General features: G+C 38.9%; 1 protein-coding gene across 10 annotated transcripts in view; it reads right to left on the bottom strand.

The window, feature by feature from the left end:
• Window positions 1-20,070, bottom strand: part of MPPED1 (metallophosphoesterase domain containing 1) — a 76,808-nt gene that overhangs the window by 7,830 nt on the left and 48,908 nt on the right. For all 10 annotated transcript variants that reach the window (XM_042848247.2, XM_005296705.4, XM_065569686.1 and 7 more), the window contains one exon: window positions 5,458-5,573. In XM_042848247.2, the coding sequence (XP_042704181.1) occupies window positions 5,458-5,573 (116 nt within the window). The remainder of the gene's footprint in view (window positions 1-5,457; window positions 5,574-20,070) is intronic.

Below are 20,070 nucleotides of genomic sequence, written 5' to 3'. Positions count from 1 at the left end.
TAATTGTTCACTAAATCATGGTACTTTCTTCAAAGCGATAGTGTAACCTAACCAGGATGCAGGGCCGCCAAGAGCGGGTTCGGGCCCCGGTGAAAAAATTTTTTCGGGCCCCCCAGCAAGGGCGGACTGGCTAAACAGGGCCGACGAGGGGGGGGGGGGAAAGCCGGGCCCCAGGTCCCCTTCCGGACCGCCGGGCCCCGGTAATTTGTAGCGGCTTCTCCCCCCTCTCGTCAGCCCTGCCAGGATGTGACACTTGAAGTGTGAAAACATCATCTCCTGTATACCTGTGTGAAAGATGGAAGAGCAAAGAGTCCAGAGTTGTGCAGGGAAATGCTATTCTGCAGTGCAAATTGGAATAATTTAGTTAATTTCTGTTGGTTTGGAATGATCTAATTGTTTTGTGCTGCCACATCTCTGCCACTATCATAAGATGTTGCCTCCAATTTGGGGTACCTAAAACATACACAATTTTGTACTATTCTTTAGATTTATTTATCCTTCCGTTTGCATTATGTGCCTATTGCACATTTCCATAGGTACATTTCAAGGGTGTTGTGATATATTGCATATATACAGGGCTGAGAGAATAAGGATGAGCCAGAGACATACATGTACTGGATGCAGTTTTCAAATTATGGTACAGGGGGCCTGCTCCAACATGGCTAACAAGGAGTTAAGCCATTTATTTCAATGAGACCAGAAATGGAGCACTCAGTTGGAAGAGTGCACTGCATGCAAAATGGATAGATACCAGCCTAATGGCAGATTCGGACACCCACATGTTTGCATTTCGGTGCCTATTTTTAAAAGTTGGTCTTGGTATATTTTAGGGTTTTGTGACTAAGGGTAAAATTTTCTGAAATGAGTAAGTGACAGGTTCAAAAGTCCCATTTTTAAGAGTGACTAAGGCACTCCGAAATCTCTCCTTGAAAGTCAATGGAATCTAGGCTTCTAAGTGCTTAAGTCCTGTTTAAGAAAGGGTATTTTTGAAAACGTTATCCCAGGTCTTTTGGTGTAAATATCTTCACAGAAAATCCAGTTACATGCAACTTAATTACAGACACCGATGATCCTCATTAAACTCTGATATTTGACTCTGCTAGTCACTTTTGTCCTCTGTCAGTTTAAAATTTATTCCAGGAAATAATAGCAGTTCCTTAACACGTCAAAATGAGTTGAGAAATTGTATCTTTCAGAATCCAGTTCAATCTCTTTTTCATACCAAGCAGATTATAACCCAGGTTTTTGTTATTTCAATGGTTTGAAACAGTTAATTGTCAAAACGTCTGTGGTGAACATGAAGGCAAAGGTATTTCCACTTCAAAAACTTTACAAACAAAAATTCATGAAATTAACTTCTCCATTAAATTAAGCATTATTCATGTTGAACATGTTTTTGTTTACATGCATTATCACCCTTCTGAATCCTTCCCATATGTTTGCTGCTTATTATATACACCTGACTACACAAACTAAGAATAATTGATTACACCTAGCTAACAATTAGAGTTCATCGTAGGGATTTTTTTTATGTTTGGTTATTTGAAACAGGTTTCTGCAACTGTCAGGAAAGTATAAATCTTTGTCACAGACAATCACGCAGACAGCTACAGATGAAGACTTAAAGGTGAAATGAAATCGATTATAAAAAAAAAAAAAAAAAAAGGAAGAAAAGGAAAGAATGCTTGATGAGAAGCCAAAGAATCCTTAACTTAATTCTTTACATGGTAGGAAACTGACTTTTAAAAAAATGAAATTAATACATATTCAAAAGAAACTTATTTTTGCTGTAGTATTTTTATTGTATTTCCAATATGACCTAATCAAAGGTAAGTGTCTCTCACACTGCTGTATATTATGACCCAGTAATATATGGTATATCCTCATTAACAGGTGGCTGAGTACGATGACTGCAGATAATTGTAAACTCTTGGGGAACTGTCTTACCAATATGTGTGTACAGTGTCTGGCACAAGGGGAACACGTATCCTGATTGTGGCATCTAGGCACTACCACGATACAAATAATGAAGAATAGTGACTCTGAGTAGGATTTTCAGAAGGGCCTAAGTGACACAGAAGCACAATTCTGTTCAAAGTCAATGAGACTTGTGCTCCTGAATCCCTTTGGCACTTTTAAAATCACACCAATTTATCTCTGTAGTTCTGTAACATCAGTTGATCAGGAGGGTATTTGTTCTGCTACAGGAAGGGGATGAATAGGGAGAAGAGAAAAGTGGATGGTGGGCAGAATTAAGACATACACTTAAGGGAAAAAGAAAAGGGGAGAAGAAAGGAGGACATGATTTCATGAGGCACCAGCTCAAAAGAGGGATATAATCAGTAACAGGACTCAACCTGAGAGGCCACATTGCAGCACCCTTTCTTGGACCACATACAGAAGAGGGTAGTTGTCCTCTGAGACATTAAACAGACAGAAACCACCTATTACGGGAGTCTCTAAACCTAATAAAAAGAATGAAGAGTACTTGTGGCACCTTAGAGACTAACAAATTTATTTGGGCATAAGCTTTCATGGGCTAAAACCCACTTCATCGGATGCATGCAATGGAAAATACAGTAGGAAGATATATATACACAGAGAACATGAAAAAATGGGTGTTGCTATACCAACTCTAATGATACTAATCAATTAAGGTGGGCTATTATCAGCAGGAGAAAAAACTTTTGTCATGATAATCACATCAGCCACACCATCAGAGGCTCGTTCACCTGCCAATGTGATATATGCCATCATGTGCCAGCAATGCCCCCCTGCCATGTATGTTGGCCAAACCGGACAGTCTCTACGCAAAAGAATAAATGGACAGAAATCAGACATCAAGAATTATAACATTCAAAAACCAGTCGGAGAACACTTCAACCTCCCTGGTCACTCAATTACAGACCTAGAAGTCACAATTCTTCAACCAAAAAACTTCAAAAACAGACTCCAACGAGAAACTGCAGAACTGGACTTAATATGCAAACTGGACACCATTAAATTAGGCTTGAATAAAGACTGGGAGTGGATGGGTCATTACACAAAGTAAAAACTATTTCCCCAGGCTAATTTTTCCCCTACTGTTTTAAATGGGCCATCCTGATTATCACTACAAAAGTTTTTTTTCTCCTGCTGATAATAGCCCACCTTAATTGATTAGTCTCGTTGGAGTTGGTATGGCAACACCCATTTTTTCATGTTCTCTGTGTATATATATCTTCCTACTGTATTTTCTACTGCATGCATCTGATGAAGTGGGTTTTAGCCCACAAAAACTTATGCCCAAATAAATGTGTTAGTCTCTAAGGTGCCACAAGTACTCCTTGTTCTTTTTGCTGATTCAGACTAACACGCTACCACTCTGAAACCTCTAAACCTAATGTAACAGTGAGAATCACTGCAGGCATGGCAGTAGCAGCTCTTGCTGGGTCACTTGTCGATACCCCATGCAAACTTGACAGCGACTTAACAAAATCTGTAAGTTAAAGGGAAATACATTTAAAATCCATAAAAGGAAATGCTCCTTTTTGCAGCATTATAGTCATACTGTCATAGGAAGTTATCTAAATTGTGTGGCTGAATTTGCAAGAGCATTGGATACTTTTATGTTCATTAATAACATTTGTAGTTATGCAGTCTAAGACCAGGATAATAGTAATCAACTTCCAGGTTAAAATAATTGCTCGTGAAGGTCAGAAAGGAATTCTGTTTCCAACCCATCCATGCACAGCCTAATACATAGCTGGGTGCAATACGGTGAGGAGGTTGTCACTTTCCTTTGGAGTGCCACATAGTGGCTGCTGCAGAAAAGTAAATAACATGTTAGGTGGAGCAATATTTTGATCCAACTCATTAAAGGGTTGCAGACCATTCAGCGCGGAACATGAGTTGTCCATAGATACATTAATATAGACAAGACACCAGGAAAATAAAGCAAAGAAATATGCAACATTTCTCAGAAAAGCCATGGAGGATGGTTGAAGATAAAAAACAAAATAGGATAAATTCTCAGACTAGTTGATAAGTGAATTACAAACACTGGATATGTGGACATTCTTTGGAATTGACAAAGGATAGGGTTTTTTCATGACTAGTCAGATGGAAGTTTAAGAATAAAAGACAAAGTATTTCAAATGTTTTAAGTTGTTTTATTTGGACTTATAAATGGGTCCACCAAAAATCCAATACTAACCATTAGGCTACCATTTGGGATTTGGGATTATCTGCTATGCTAAATGTTTAGGGCTAACAGCTCCAGACCTGCAAGCACTGAGGGATGAATGGCTGTTACCAGTTTTTAAGTTCCAAGTCCATATACGGAATAAATCTGATGACTGGAAGTGAGTAATGGATTAAACAGAGTCTCATTGGGAGAACAAAGGTTTACAAAGAAGAAATCCTTATCTCCAAAGCTTCAGTGAAGCACTTAAAGCAAAATCATTTTGTTCTAGTGAAAAACAAAACAAAACAAAACACTTTACATACTCTACCTGAAAATTTTGAAAGAGAAGGGGAAAAAGTGGTGGGAGGGAGGATTTTAGCACTTAGTGAAATTGTGGACTGAAAGGAGTCTTAAGTTTAAAAGTCAAATTCAGCAGAGCACTTAAGCATGAATTTCACTTTATCATGATTAAATCTGAGTTTTGAGCATGTGTTTACAGTTAAGCATGTGTTTAAATGCTTTTCTGAATCAGGGCCAAAAAGATTTATGTTAATACTTTATTTCCATAATCAAGGTCAGATAACTATTATCAGGAAACATAATAAGCCCTCTACTTGTATAAAGATATATTTGTAAAATGAAAATGTAAAATGGTTCTTGTTGGCCTACACATGTCAGCAGGTCCTCTCTAAAGAATGGGCACCATAAGTGTGGCCATTTGGGTTCATGAGAAGGAAGCAGAGGTGGCAACTCATGAGGAAAGAAGGGAGAAATAAATACTGAATATTGGATGGAGGGGAATGCTACCATAAAAAGGTGGTGGGGAAGCTATATGTAAGAACTTAGGGCCTGATCCTCCATTCCTTGTCCAATCAACTCTCCTCAGTTATTTCAATGGAAGCTTTGAGTGGGCAAGGAACGCAGGATCAGACCTCTAAATTATGTAAGTATATTAGGCCTGATTCATCATTGTGTCACCTCAGTTTTGACACTGGTGTAGCTCTATTGATTTCAGTGGAGTCACATTGGCATGAAACTGGAATGCTAGATTCATCAGTGAATCAGGGCCGTTGTTTCTTTATAATGTACATTAAGGCAAAATATTTCACATCCCCCGCTGAATTTAGGTAATAGCGATTAGAAACCTTGGGATGAAATCCTGGCCCCAATTCAATCCAGAGGAGCTTTGCTTTTGACTTCCCTGGGGCCAGGATTTCACCCCGTGTCTGAAAAGAACACACAGTTACTATATCATTTGAAATATGTAACTAAAAGTGTTAATGTTTTCTTACCAAGAGGTGGTCCATGTGTTATAAGAATATCTATTCCATCTGGAATAAGGTTCCATTTCTCTAATAGTGCTTGGCCTCGTGGAAGATTAAAGCCCCAGCCATAAAACCAAGGTTGCCTGCCAAAAGAGGAGGAGAATGTCTTCAATGCTACTCCTATGCATTGGTCATCTAATAAAAAAATGGAGACTGATTCTCTTCTGTTAAGGAATTTGGGGACACAAATAGCATTAGTTTCCTTCCCCCTACGCACAATGACACCATATCTGCATTCAACCGTCGTTATTTAATGTGCAGGAAATCAACAAACTTATCAGCTTAAATATACAGTCTATTGTAAAATATTTATTGCATTCTTCTAATCGGTTTGAGAGGCAACAACTGTAGGAGTTGAAGTAGCCTACATAGTGCTATACCTGGAGTTCCATTATATCTATTGGACCACCACTCTGAAGTGTGTGTATTATATTATAGCATGGCCTTCTTCCCACTTTGGCCCTGATCTTACAATTGAATGGGCATGGGCAGAACCCTGCACACATACAGATCCAATTACGGGCTTGGGGCCATAATCCATATTATGTTTGGTTAACATTGGAAGCATCACACCAGAACAAACTTTATTAAATTCATATATACTGTACAATTTTCCTCTGTCATCCACCACATTAATTGTTTATAAAATAAAATTTTACATATTCAAGATTTAGTATCTGATGAGAATTTATTTTAGGGTTGTTGTTTTTTTCAACACATTATTTATGGAACAGCTCATTATTAAGTGGTGGGATTATAATAAAGTCAGTCAGAATATAATTCATTTTTTTATGCAATCCCATTGATGAAAAAGCTATATTTCATAGTAATATCACTGTGGCAAATTATGACTTGCTGATGATGCTACAAGTCATGAAATGTGGGGCTAGTTTTGGGTTGCCTTTTTTTTTTTTTTTTTTGACAGACTGACTGGTGTTCTGGGCATATCCATATATGGAGAACAACAAATGGGCTGTTGTGATTTAATAAGGTTTATGATAATTGCAGCCTTAGTGTTTATAAATATGTACACATCAACCAGAGTTCTCCTTCAGATCTTACTTTGTTGAAGAAAGCTTTCCACTCCCTCACGGCATCCAAATGAAAAAGCGAGATTTCTTTTAAACAAATTCTCTGAACTACTCTTTGCATCATGTATGGCAAAGACAAAAGAGAATGCTCATGAAGCTCTTATTCTTCCTCTTCTGATACTGATGCTTGACTACCACTTCAGAAATTAACACGTTGTCTGCAATCTTCGTGATCATCTATTTTTCACATCTCCTTTCGGAATGCTGTTAGACATGTGTATGCTGAAAATAACTGAAAAACACTGCATACTAAGAGAAATAAAGGAACACAGGCTATCTTAGAAGGGGAAGCAAACTGTAGTAGAAGAGCCCTCTAACAAGCAGAGCTTCTGCGGGAAGCTCCCCCTCCTTCCCATAGGTTAGAGGCCCAATTTCTCTAGAGCCCAAGTGTTCGGGCTCTACAGTACTGGTTGAGGGTGGTGTCAAGCTAAGAGTCCATATCATGGTTCTGCATGGCCCTGGCTAACTGTTAGCCTTCTGTATGAAAACCTAACTGGAAGTTTCTACTGTTGCAGCTGTGACCACCAATATCTCTCTCTTGGATCATTCCAGTCCCTGTGGTGGGAGACAAAAAGTGTGGGTGCAGGAAAGAAAACTAATGGCAGCAAGGCTCCATTAGGAGACATGCTGACAAGGGTAGGGGTTGGCTGGGCAGCTCTACCTACCAAAGGGAGAATCAGGGATAGAACAGTGAGTTTCAGATCAGAGTTTTTTGATGAGCTTTTACCTTTCAGCGACTTTTTCCTTATGGGGTGCTCTCCCACCAGGAAGAGTAGCATGTGGCTCTAAGGTACATGGTTCCTCACCTTCTCACTGCTGGGATGGGAACGCTGCATCTATTCACTGGCTTATTCTGCAATAAGCTAGCAGTGATCTCTGCAGCCTTATTTACAGGTAAATATCGATTTGGCTGTCTTATATTAAGTCACTCTCTCCCTTGCCTTGCCACCAGCCTGCATAGTTCCTCCAACTGTGAGAAGACTGGAGTCAACTGCCTCTATAAATGAAGGCAGTCTCATTTATCCAGAGAGAAGAAAGATGCTCCAGTGGTTCGGATACTAACTAGAAGCCCAGGTTTAAATCCCTGCTCTGGAACAGATTTCCTGTGTGAACTTGGTGAAGATAATAAAGATAAGTTCCCTACCTCACAGAAGTGTTGTGAGGATAAATATAATAAGGACTGTGAGTTGCTCAGCTGTTACAGTAATAAAGACTGTATAAGTACCATAGAGATCTTACAGAGTTTTGGCCTGTTTCTTTGAAAAAACCAGCAACAAGGCTGCAGCCCAAGTCACAAATGCCAATGGCCTTCCTTCACTAGCGCCACAAAAGAAATCCTAAGATGGCTGGTATTCTGGTCTCACACTCAACAAATTTTATCTAGTCAACAAATAATGTTTAGCCGCAGGCCCAAAATTAGTTTTCCACAAATATTCTTATGAACAAAACTTCATTTGCAAAACGCGAATATGAAAAAAGGGGGAAATGTGACAATTAACACTTCAGTTTCCAACTGACCTGAAATGTTCCTGAGACATTTTTCTCCCACCCCTCCTCATCCAGGCCCTAACCAATACCCTTTGGAGTTAGTGGGAGTCTTTCCACTGACTTCAGTGGGCACTAGATCAGGCCTTCTATTCCCATGCTCTACAGAGATCATCAGTGATTTTGGTGCACAAACAGGAAGCAAAATGTAACACAGCTGCTGTGCTCCCTGAGAAACAAATGGAGAGAAAAACACCAATATTTACCAAAGAGAAAAGGTAAGAAATCAGTATAGAAAAAATAATTATTTTAAAGATACACTGGAGCATTAAAAAAAAAAAAAAGAAATAACCTCAACTGACAGTGTCTCGTTGATTCCACTGAAATCCATAGGCTTATGGATCACATATATACATGTAAAATCCTAGTGGTTTGCCTGCCTCTATTAGGCCCATTATATACATACTCACTTTTTTTTAAGTGTGTTTCTCTTTCTGAATAGGCATGTTCTGCAGCTTATTTAGACAAGGAATATTGTCCCCTTTCCTCTCTCGCTTTGTGCCTGCAGTGCATATTTGCTTGAGTTAGGGGTTGGTGAGTTATGCATGCTGGAGCTGTTCTTTTGTGACTAGGAAATGTTAGAACTTGTGTGATTTGCCATTATGCTGTCTTTTATGACAATCCCAGGAATGACAGAAATGTCTGGAATATTTCTGGCTAAAATCTGAAAGGATTCAGTGCATAATGTTAGTATTATTTATATTAAATAAATTCATACACTTCAATGCCCAAACCACACAAAAGTAAAATCATTTTTATGTGCAGAGGGATTTTATCCCTCAAGTCTCTTCTTGTGAAATGTTATTACAAAACAGCCATCAAAGTTTCTGTGCAGGAAAAAAAAAATCTACCCATATACACACGAACAACGGTCTGACCTGGAAATCATGTAGAGACAACTTTGTCTAATATTTCCATCCATCATAGAATGTGGAAGCAAAGTTACAGAGTTAAGATCTGATGCTTTTTTGGATCGCTTTTTTTAGTGTTTACTCAGTGAAAGTATAACTCTTTTATAAAATAGTTCACATAACTATCTATTTTACATTCATATACTTAGGGAGAAAAATCTGCTGGTTCTAGAAAAGAAAGGTGCAAAAAATGTATTTGGCAATTAAACACCTATACCATGAATGTACTTCATGTTAGGAGCCAAGTACCCATGATTAACAGTGTACTTTGATTTAGGTTTTGCCTTCTTATAGCAAACAGCTATATCTTATTGAAATTCAATGCTTTTATTATTATGACAGAAAAATGACTGACTACATATAAGGCTGTAGGGAGAAAAGTATATTGCAAGTGAATATGTTTACTGCACAATTAAGCTTGTGTTAAAAACACATGAACAAGTTTTACAGGTCAACTCGTCTTACGTACAAAAATGCCTGGATTCTCAAAATTTGTGCTAGCAATCGGATGTTGCTTTCTATACTGAATTTCTGTCTTTCTGTTCTAAAGAAACCATTGGAATAATTTTCTTACAGAATGATGGTTGCTATGACAACCATAGCAAATTTTCCTTTTCTGAAACAGATGTCTCATTTAGTTGAAAATTAGAATGTGAAAAACCCATGGGAAAAATTAATTCAAACTTTAACAGAACACTGACTACAATGTAATCTCTTATAGGTTAACCCCTTAACATCTTTCTGCACTCCTATAGTAACCTTCAAATAAACTCTAATTAAACCATTTTAACCTCCTATAAATGACCTTCTTAGCTATCATTGGCACTTTAGTTTTCTTTGAAGTGTGCATTTCTGTTACCCACAATAACAGAGAAAAGTGGCATTAAAAGAGTGGTCAAACACATTACTCCCTTAACTATTTATCACTGTTTGTTCTTTTATTCAACCACCATTGGAAAGAGGAACAGTGCAGTTTGAGTGTTCTATTCTATTCTTCTGTCACTTAAATGGGGCATAACTTAGTTTTACATGTAATTTACTGGACAGGGCTGTCATTCATTACGTAAATCTGACCTGTAATTTATGTTAGAATTGAGGGTTTGTGTTCTTATACTGGTATACATCTCAAATTGCTTAGCAGATGTACTAATGGGTAAGGGATACACAAAAAGGGTACCGGAGTGGGCAAACCAAGCAATATATATGTATTCTCCTATCAGAAGAAGTGAGAGACTGAAATGTGTTTCTTTGTGGCTTTCATTTAACTGCTTAACTAGAAAGAACCATTACTACCTTCATCTACACTTACTAGCTGAACATAAAAACCACGATCATTGCAGGTCAGTTACACATGCACATCTCCAGAATTAGTACGCAATTAAAAAAACATTCCAATTTATCGCATGACCCCCTAACTCCTGGCGGTCTGGTACACTGAAAGAACTTGGGGACTGCAAATTTTACTGCAGTAGCTTAATCAAGAATGTGCAGTCAATTGAGCCCGATTCTGCAACTGTTAGTTACACCACTGGTCTCAATGACATCAATGGGACTACTCACATGAGTAAGGGTTGTAGAATCAGACCCAGTGTCTACAAAGATGTATGGGTGACACTTGTCCTTTCTACCATTGCAGAATACTATTCATCAATGAGTAGCGTCTTGAGTACACCATACAAGCAACAACAACATGTGCTAAAATTTCCGCTATGATGATCTCTCTTCTTGACTGACAGGCATTTCTGTGTCCCATTCAAGCAAGAGATTGCTCTAGTTTTCTCTTTGCTTATGATATATATTTAAAAGGATCACAGTGAAGTGTTATTCAGATTGATCCCCTGCGCAGAATTGCTATTTCTCTGTTGTAAATGAACAAGTAGGTATTAGCCCATCTTCCTACAGAAACTCATCAGGAAAACAAATTGCTCAAAGTTAATCCACTCAGCTCCACTCCTATATACAATTATACAACTGCATATCTTGAACATTAAAAGATTGGCTCATGCATGCCTCAAGCCATACTGGCAAAAAGTACAGGTCAAGGAACATGGGCGTATGATGTACAATTAACATCCTTGTTGCCAAAATTGCAGTCAACAGGCCAAGGACTGAATCAGAGAAGATAGAGCTGGAAAAGACTGCTTCAGGCCATCATGTCCATCCCCCAGGAACCCTGGCAGGATTTTCCCCAACAGGACATTTTTTAGTATTTTGTCTAGGCTTATTGTAAATGTGCCAAGCAACTGGGGCTTCCATTACTTCCCCGGGTAGCTATTCCATAGCTCAATACATTTTACTGTTTGGAAATTCTGACTGATATTCAGTCTCAATTTTACCTTTCTCAGGGCAGTCTACATTTACTACAGCGGCACAGCTGCACTGCTGTAGTGCTTCATTGAAGATGTTACTATGCCGATGAGAGAGCTTCTCCCATCGGTATAGTTATTCCACTTCTGCGAGAGGTGGTAGCTGTGTTGATGCGAGAAGCCTTCCTGTCAACATAGCACTGTCTACACTAGGTCAGTATAACTCTGTCACTCAGGGGTGTGGATTTTTCCACACCCCTGAGTGATGTAGTTATGCGGATGTAAGTTTATTGTGTAGACCTGACCTCAGTTTCATCTTATTATTCCTAGTTATAACCCTATGAACCACTTTAAATACTGTCCATGATTGCCTGGAGTTTATTCCCTTCAGATGTTTGTAGTCTCATGTCCCTTATTATTGCATTAGTTGTCTTTTAGCCAACCTATGTGTAGCTTTTTAATCTTTCCTCAAAAGTCCCTCCAGTCCACTAATCATTTTTGTTGCTCTTCTCTGAGCTCCTCTGAGAATCTTCAATTCTCTTCCCTGGTTCTCAAAGTGCCTTCATGATCCTGTCACATCATCTTTTGCTGGGGTTGGTTGTTCCCACAATGACTGTTAATGGGAAATCCAAAATGTTCTTACTGTGCTGTCACTTGACCTTGTACCCAGAGGGTAGAAAACGATCTTGAATGGGCATGGTGACTAAAGTAACTATTCATCATTTAGAGATAAGAAACTTTGATAGGGCAGTGTTTGTTTATAGGCTTTTCTATGGCATGCATCATCTTAGTACATGACTACCTCTCAAACATTCACAGAAATGTAGGGCTGGAAGGGATCTTGAGAAATCATCAAGACCAGTCCCCTGCGCTGAGGCAGAACCAAGTAAACCCAGATCTTCCGAACTGGTGTTTGTCCAACCTGTTTTTAAAAACCTCCAGTGATGGGGATTCCACAGCTTCCCTTGGAAGCTTATTACAGAGCTTAACTAACCTTGTAGTTAGGAAGTACTTCCTAATATCTAACCTAAATCTCCTTTGCTGCAGATTAAGCCCATTATTTCTTGTCCTACCTTCAGTGAACACGGAGGACAACTGATCACAGTCCTCTTTAGAACAGCCCTTAACGTATTTCAAGATGTTACCAGGCCCCTCCTCAGTCGTCTTTTCTCAATACTAAACATGCCTTGGTTTTTAAACCTTTCCTCTTAGGTCAGGTTTTCTAAATCTTTAATCACTTTGTTACTCTCCTGTGGACTCCGTCCACTTTGTCCATAACTTTCCTATATTGTAGTGCCCAGAACTGGACATAGTACTCCACTGAGGCCTAACCAGTGCCAAGTAAAGCGGAGCAATCACCTCCCATGTCTTACATATGACACTCCTTTTAACATACCCCAGAATAATATTAACCTATTTAGGAACTGCATCACAATGTTGACTCATTCAATTTTTGATTCACTATCCTTTTCAGCAGTACTACCGCCTAGCCAGTTATTCCTTATAACCCTATTATCCTCTAGGTGCTTACAAACTGATTGTTTAATAACTTATTCTAGTATCTTTCCAGGTATTGAAGTTAAGCTGACTGGTCTATAATTCCCTGAGTCCTCCCTGTTCCCCCTTTTAAAGATAGGCACTACGTTTGTCCTTCTCCGGTCCTCTGGGACCACACCTATCATCCATGGATTCTAAAAGATAATTGCTAACAGTTCCGAGATTGCTTCAGCTAGTTCCTTAATATCCCCAGGATGAAGTTCATCAGCCCTGCCTACTTGAATATATCTAACTTATCTAAATATTCTTCAACCTGTTCTTTCCCCTATTCTGGGTTGCATTCCTTCTCCTTGTTTGTTAATATTGTGCTGAGTATCTGGTCATCATTGACCTTTTTAGTGAAAACTGAAACAAAATGGGTGTAAAGCACCTCAGCCTTCTTGATGTCATCAGTTATTAGCTCTTCCTTCCCTGTTAAATAGAGGACCAACAAATTCCTTCATCTTTCTCTTGCTCCAAAGATATTTAAAGAACCTCTTCTTATTGCCTTTTATGTCCCTTATTAGGTGTAACTCATTTTGTGCCTTAGACTTCCTGATTTTGTCCCTACATGCTTGTGCTATTATTTTTGTACTCCTCCTTTGCAATTACTCCATGTTTCACTTTTTCTAGGATTCCCTTTTGATTTCCAGGTCATTAAAGATCTCCTAATGGAGCCATATTTGCCTCTTACTATTCTTCCTGTCTTTCCTTTGCACTGGAATAGTTTGCAGTTATGCCTGTAATATTGTCTCCTTCCAAAACTGCCAGCTCTCCTGAACTTTTTTCCCCTTAGATTTTCTTCCTATGACACCTTAGGTACCAGTTCTCTGAGTTTGTTAAAGTCCGCTTTTAAAAAAATTCTTTATTATTATTCTGCTGTTCTCACTCCTTCCTTTCCTTCCTGAACAGGGTTTAGCAAATAGAAATAAATGAGGTTTAGAGATGGGAGATGAGAATGATTGGAAACATAGAAAAATTTGCACATGAGACCAGTTGAAAAGACTGGGACTGTTTACATTTAAAAGGAGATCTATAAAAGGGGACATGATAGGGGTATACAAAACAGTTTACTGTATTGAGAATGTAGATCAGTCTATCACTTATATTCACTATCATAATTCACTATAAATTCAAGAACAGAACATTAAATGAAACTGAAAGGCAGCACATTTAAAACTAATAAGGAAATACTTTTTTACACAATGCATGATTGGCCTGTGGAACTCATTGCCACAAGATATCAGAGGCCAAGAGGTCAGCAATATTCAAAGAGAGATTGGGCATTTATATGTGTACAAGAACATCTAGAATTACAATTATCAGAGGGGTAGCCGTGTTAGTCTGAATCTGTAAAAAGCAACAGAGGGTCCTGTGGCACCTTTGAGACTAACAGAAGTACTGGGAGCATAAGCTTTCGTGGGTCAGAACCTCACTTCTTCAGATGCAAGAGTGAGGTTCTGACCCACGAAAGCTTATGCTCCCAGTACTTCTGTTAGTCTCAAAGGTGCCACAGGACCCTCTGTTGCTTTTTATAGAATTACAATAGAAAGGATTAAAATAGCAAGATCATTGGAAGAGATTAAATCTTCATGCTTCAGGGCATAAACCAATCTCTAACTGGTGTACATTAGAAAGGGAGTTTTCTGGGGGTAGGTTATTCCATAACTACCTCCTGCAGGGTTTCCTGTACCTTCCTCTGAAGCAGCTGGTTCTGGCCACTGTTGGATTCAGGATACTGGACTAGATGGACAATTGATCTCATCTGGTATGGCAACGCCTATATTTCTGTGTTTGCAATATATCCTTATACACCCCTATGAAGTAAGCTAACATTATCATACCCATTTTAAATAGGAGGATCTGAAACAAAAAGAGAGTAAGTGACTTGCCCAATGCCACAAGGAAATCTGTGACAAAGCAATGAATTCAGATTAGCTTTCCTGATTATCAATCTAGTGCCTTAGCCACAACAGCATCTTTTTCCCATTGTGGAGAAGCTTGCAATACCTCTGTTTTTGCTATACATGCTCAGTGGATAAAAAGCTACGGTATCCAGGGCTGTCATTTCTGCAACTTTCAATATAACTGATTAAAAAAAAAAAAAAAAAAAAAAAAAGGAAAGCAGTCCAAAAATTGGAGTAGGGCCCTTTGTCAGTAATTATTTTTTCCATTTCTAGTTACACATGAAACCATTCATCTTTTGTTTAGTGAAGGACTTCAGACATCTCTGACTGGAAAGAAGAAAAACTGAATAGTGACTAATATGAATTGATCATTTCTGAACATGAATCTGTTATAAAATAATGAAAAATAAAATGAAATCTATTTTATCTCCATACCAAGAAAAAGCAGGCTAACAGGCAAGGAGAAAAATTCCTGAAGTGCTGATTTTCAAAACAAGTCAGTACCAATGGAAGTAGATTCTTTCATTCTCCTGGAAGCCAAATGGAAATCTCCCAGTTGACGTTAAAAAAAGAAAATCACTCAAACTTTAATGATGAACTGGACTAAGAAGCAAAGAAATTCAACACTAGAGATAAAATCCTATCACTACTTAATATCGGGATGTCTGCTCACCCTACTAAAGGGACTGTCCCGATATTAGGGGCTTTGTTTTAGATACGCAATTATACCCCTCCACCCCCTCTGGGAAAAAAGATGTCCTGATTTTTCACACTTGCTCTCTGGTCACCCTACTACTTAATGACTCAACACTGTGTAGTAGACTGAGCATAGGACTAACAAGCTTATTTCCTGAAATGTCAGGAATTGTTTCCTCAGTTTCTCATCTCCAGAGAGTTAATCCCAATATCAGAGTGCAGCCAGGTCCTTGGGGCTACGCACAGTAAAGTAGCAGTTTCCTATGGAATCATTTCCATAGCGGCATAGTAGCAAAGGGAAACAAAAGCATGAAAAGTGGAGCAGCACTATTTTTTGAGGTCCTACAGTCCACTTGGGAGTTATCATCGTGTTTGAAATGTAGAGCTCCTCAGGAATGAACCAATCAGCAAGGGAAGACAAAATCAAAATTCATCCATGCATGGACCCTTTCAAAGATTTTTTTTCTTCACTGCCAAAAGAAATGGCCTCCTTCCCCATTTGGAGGTCTCATGGAGTAGGGTTGGGGTCTCCTTAAAGAAGTCTACTATAGACCTCTCTGGCCTTTTTCTTAAGGGCGTCTCTTGTCCTTTGTGAGGCAATCGAGCTGAAGAAGAACCTCTGCTCTGGAGAAGAGTGAAGAGGGGGGAACACTGAATGAAGCATCTATCACGAGGTGAAACTCACCCCTGTGCAAAGGGCCAGAAAATTACTACTTAAGTCCCATTAATTTAAGTAATGCCTAGGCCTTGTGCTGGCCCATGGCACAAGGGTGAATTTTATCCACAGAGAGGAAATGTAACCCCAAATAAAGATTAGCCTCTGTGGCTATAAAGCTCAAAGGACTTGTGAAACTTCCATGGACTTTTGAATAAGACAAAACAAGATTAAGTGCATTCAAAATCCACAAAAAAAGGCCTGAACAGGAGCCACTTTTCAGTTTAGAAAAATGTAAATCTCACCAGATTTACATTTTTCTTTCAAAATTCCAGGAGTAATTAGACCATATGGACCTGCTCCCTGCCAATTTTGTTTTTTACAAAAATCAAAACCCATTTTGAGTTAAATGAGCATAAAAATGCTTCCAAAACCAATAAATAATGAGTGCATATATATGTATAAAGTATATTATTTTTAACACGTATAATTTAGCAACAGCTGAATTTATTTCTTGTTTAAAAAAAAAAAAGGGCTCCTATGCTGACACCTTGTGTGCCAAGTTTCCACCTGAATTGAACTAAAAACAGCTCTGTTAATAATTTCCTGAAATCTTTAATTCACCCTTAAGTATGGCAGTGCAAACTCATTGCTATGATAATTTTCTATACCTGCAGCTTATGGCTTGAGATAATCTCTTATAAAGTACACAAGGATGTTCAGCTCAGCTGGCTGGGAATTCTGACATATCCTTTTGAAAAAGAAACATATGTGCAAGACCTTCACCTGGTGTAAATCAGACAGTTCCATTCACTTTGGCAGAGCTATGTGGTACCAACCAGGTGAGGATCTGGCCCATAATTCTTTGCAACAGAACTTCAGATATTCTAGTGTCCTGGCCAGGGAAGAGGCTGTTAACAATGATGGATTTAAATTTTATCAAAATAGATTTTAAAAGCCCCAAAGGATGCTTTATGATACTGTCTTTTTCTTGGGCGTTAGCACAAGCAGGCAGAGTCCCCAGAATGATGACACAGGCATGAGCTCAGGAACAGCAAAACATGTAATTGTTACTGTTCCCCTCCAAGGGCTGATGCTACTGACTCCAAAATCCTTCATCTTCTCTCCCCCCCATCCCCCACCCGGCAGAAAACACTCCTCCTCCGCCCTTCCTCTCAGGGTTACTTGCAGGGTCAGGAACCCTTCTCAGGAGGAGCCACACCCTTTAGGGACTGTCTGTGGATGTGCCCCACACAGGCAGACCCAGCCAGCACAGTCACTCTGCTACAATATAAAACTGTTGCTCTGCTTATTGGCTCCACAGGAAGGAATGGACTAACGTTCCTCCAAAGCAAGGGGGAGCAGGGAAAGAACTGGTATATGGTGCATCAGAATTTGTTCCTTGGTGGGCTTATGGGGTGGTGCAGCTAAGCGCTGCCTTTTACTCAGGGTGGCTTGTAAAATTACCATCTAATCACCAAGTCGGTGCATCGATTGTGCCTGAATCTAAGGAGATGTATACAAGCTGTTGGGAACAAGGGTAGTGGTGGTGGTGAAATAGAAACAATCCTCAGCTAGGGTAAATCTTTATAGCTCCATCAAAGTCAATGGAGCTAAGACAATTTACACCAGCTGAGGATCTGCTCCCAGGAGTGGTGTGTCTGCAAAGCAGTTATCTGTTTGTGTTTTCCTTACTTGGAATATTGCCAAGGGGCTCCACTGTTCCCAACGAAAGACAAAGCACAGTAGATTAAGGCTGGCATTATGTGGGGGTTTACATCTTCCTCTGAAACATCCTGCAGTAGCTGCTGTCGGAGACTGGAAACCCGACTGCAGATGGGTCATTGGTAGCTGGAAGTTCTTTTGTTAATGCAAAAATAAAGACACTTAAAATCAGCTCTTGCTCACAAAATTAAACTTTTAAGTAAATGTGAAAAAGAAAAGAGAAAACTGCTCTTGGGTATTGCTGTTTCACTCTTGTGGTTTATGAACTGCGTGAAAGGGAAGCATTCCCTGTAGTGAAATTACAGGTCTCTTATTCTATAGGTCTTAAATTAAAAACTAGCTGAATCCAAAGTGGACTAGTTTACTGGATCTGAAGAGTCAATTATTTCTTTTAAGTAACTGAAATTGAACTACTTTGCCCAAATACAATACACAAATAACAATTATTGTCCAAGAAAGGATATTTCCCCCCTAAACTAATTAAATCAGGGAAGTATATTTTTCTACTATCCTCAAATTTAATTAAAACTAAAGATATTTGTACTGAAGTAAGCAAATGCAAATTTCATTCATGGAAAAATCTTACAGAATATTAAAGTTACCCAATGTGGACAAAGATATTACAATAAAGTAATTTTAGCACCCACAAAACATGCTCTGAAAATAACTATAAATGATATAACTATATAGAGATATACACACACATATAATTCTCCACTGACTTGCACTTTGTGCAATCATTTGTGCTGTAAAGTGGGTATAAAATGTTACCATTCAGATTTGGTAACAATTTAAAGTCACTTTGCACACATGTAAATGACTCCACAAAGTGCAGCACAGTGAAGCATCAATCCCTATCTATAATACACACATACATGTGGGTCCGTAATCTGCAAGGTGGTTTAACTCACTGTTATCACTGTTCCAGTACTGAGTATTACCAATCCTCGGCCTTGGACTAATGTAATTTTGGAGAGAAGTCTTATTTGGGAGGAAATATTTTGTGGCAGATTGATTAAAAAATAAATAGCAAGTATTTGAAGCTTCTCAGAGGTTTGAACTCTTATAATAAATCCTAGGGGAAATACAATAGTGGGCAGAGTGCAGCTAAAGTGCTCAAGAGTGATTTATCATATGGTTCTGCAATTTATCTCCATTACAGATGTGGTATATGATATGTATAGTATTACACATATACAATCACTCATAGTGTATATCAAAACTATATGCTAACACCCAACATGTTCATTTAACATGTAATGGAAGACTAATCTTGAGTAATGGGAGTTCAGTTTTTTGTTTTACTTTTTTTTTCTTTTTCTAGCACCGTAAAAGCAATTTTTCCTACCATACATCAGTCACTTGACTGAATACTACAGTACAAATTAAGGATCCTATCCTGAGTTCTGAGGAACTACTCACATCAGTTAAGGAACTCATGTGCATAGTCTTTGTAGGATAGGTCCTGTATTTCCTACATTTTCAAGTTATATCATGGGAAAAAATTTCCAAAAAAAGTTTTGCTCCTCAAAATGCATTCATTTTAAGCAATATGCTGTTAGCCAAAAAAAACGGATTCAGGCAAAAACTTGTTTGTTAGTTTACACAGTTATAAATACAGGCTACATGCACTTCTCAAGTCTTGCTTTCTGCCATTTGAGAATCTTTTACATTTCAAGTGTTACTCAATATGAAAAAACCTGAACATCCGAATTTAATAGCTCATCAAAATCATTTTTGCAGGAAGTACCATTCATATGATCTTCCAGATGCTGCAAATTAAACTATAGTGTTATGGTTTTAAGCATTTTTAGACACAGCACTTTCCAAAAATGGAATATAGTTTCTGATAAGTACCGAATAGGGGGGAAAAAAAAGTCACTCCATCATTCCATTAAAACAGCAGTTCTCAAACTTTAGAAATCCGAGGACCCCCATTTTGATTTAAAATTTTTCACGGACCTCCAAGCCAGCTTCTAATTTTCCCCAAGGGTGCTCAGCCCCCATTCCACCCCTTCCTCTGCCCCTCCTCTTCCCAGCCTATTTCCACCCCCTTCCCCGAGCGTGCCCTGTCCCTGCTCCTCCCCCTCCCTCCCAGCGCCTCCTGCACACTGCTGAACAGCTGTTCCACGGCATGCAGGAGGCACTGGGAGGGAGGAGTTGATCACTGGGGCTGGCAGCCCTGGACATGACTCATGGACCCCCTGG

This window comes from Chrysemys picta, chromosome 1 (genome assembly GCF_011386835.1).
Source record: "Chrysemys picta bellii isolate R12L10 chromosome 1, ASM1138683v2, whole genome shotgun sequence".
NCBI lineage: Eukaryota > Metazoa > Chordata > Testudines > Emydidae > Chrysemys > Chrysemys picta.
The sequence above is the reverse complement of the archived record's forward strand: the minus strand, read 5'-3'. Positions and strand labels throughout refer to the sequence as shown.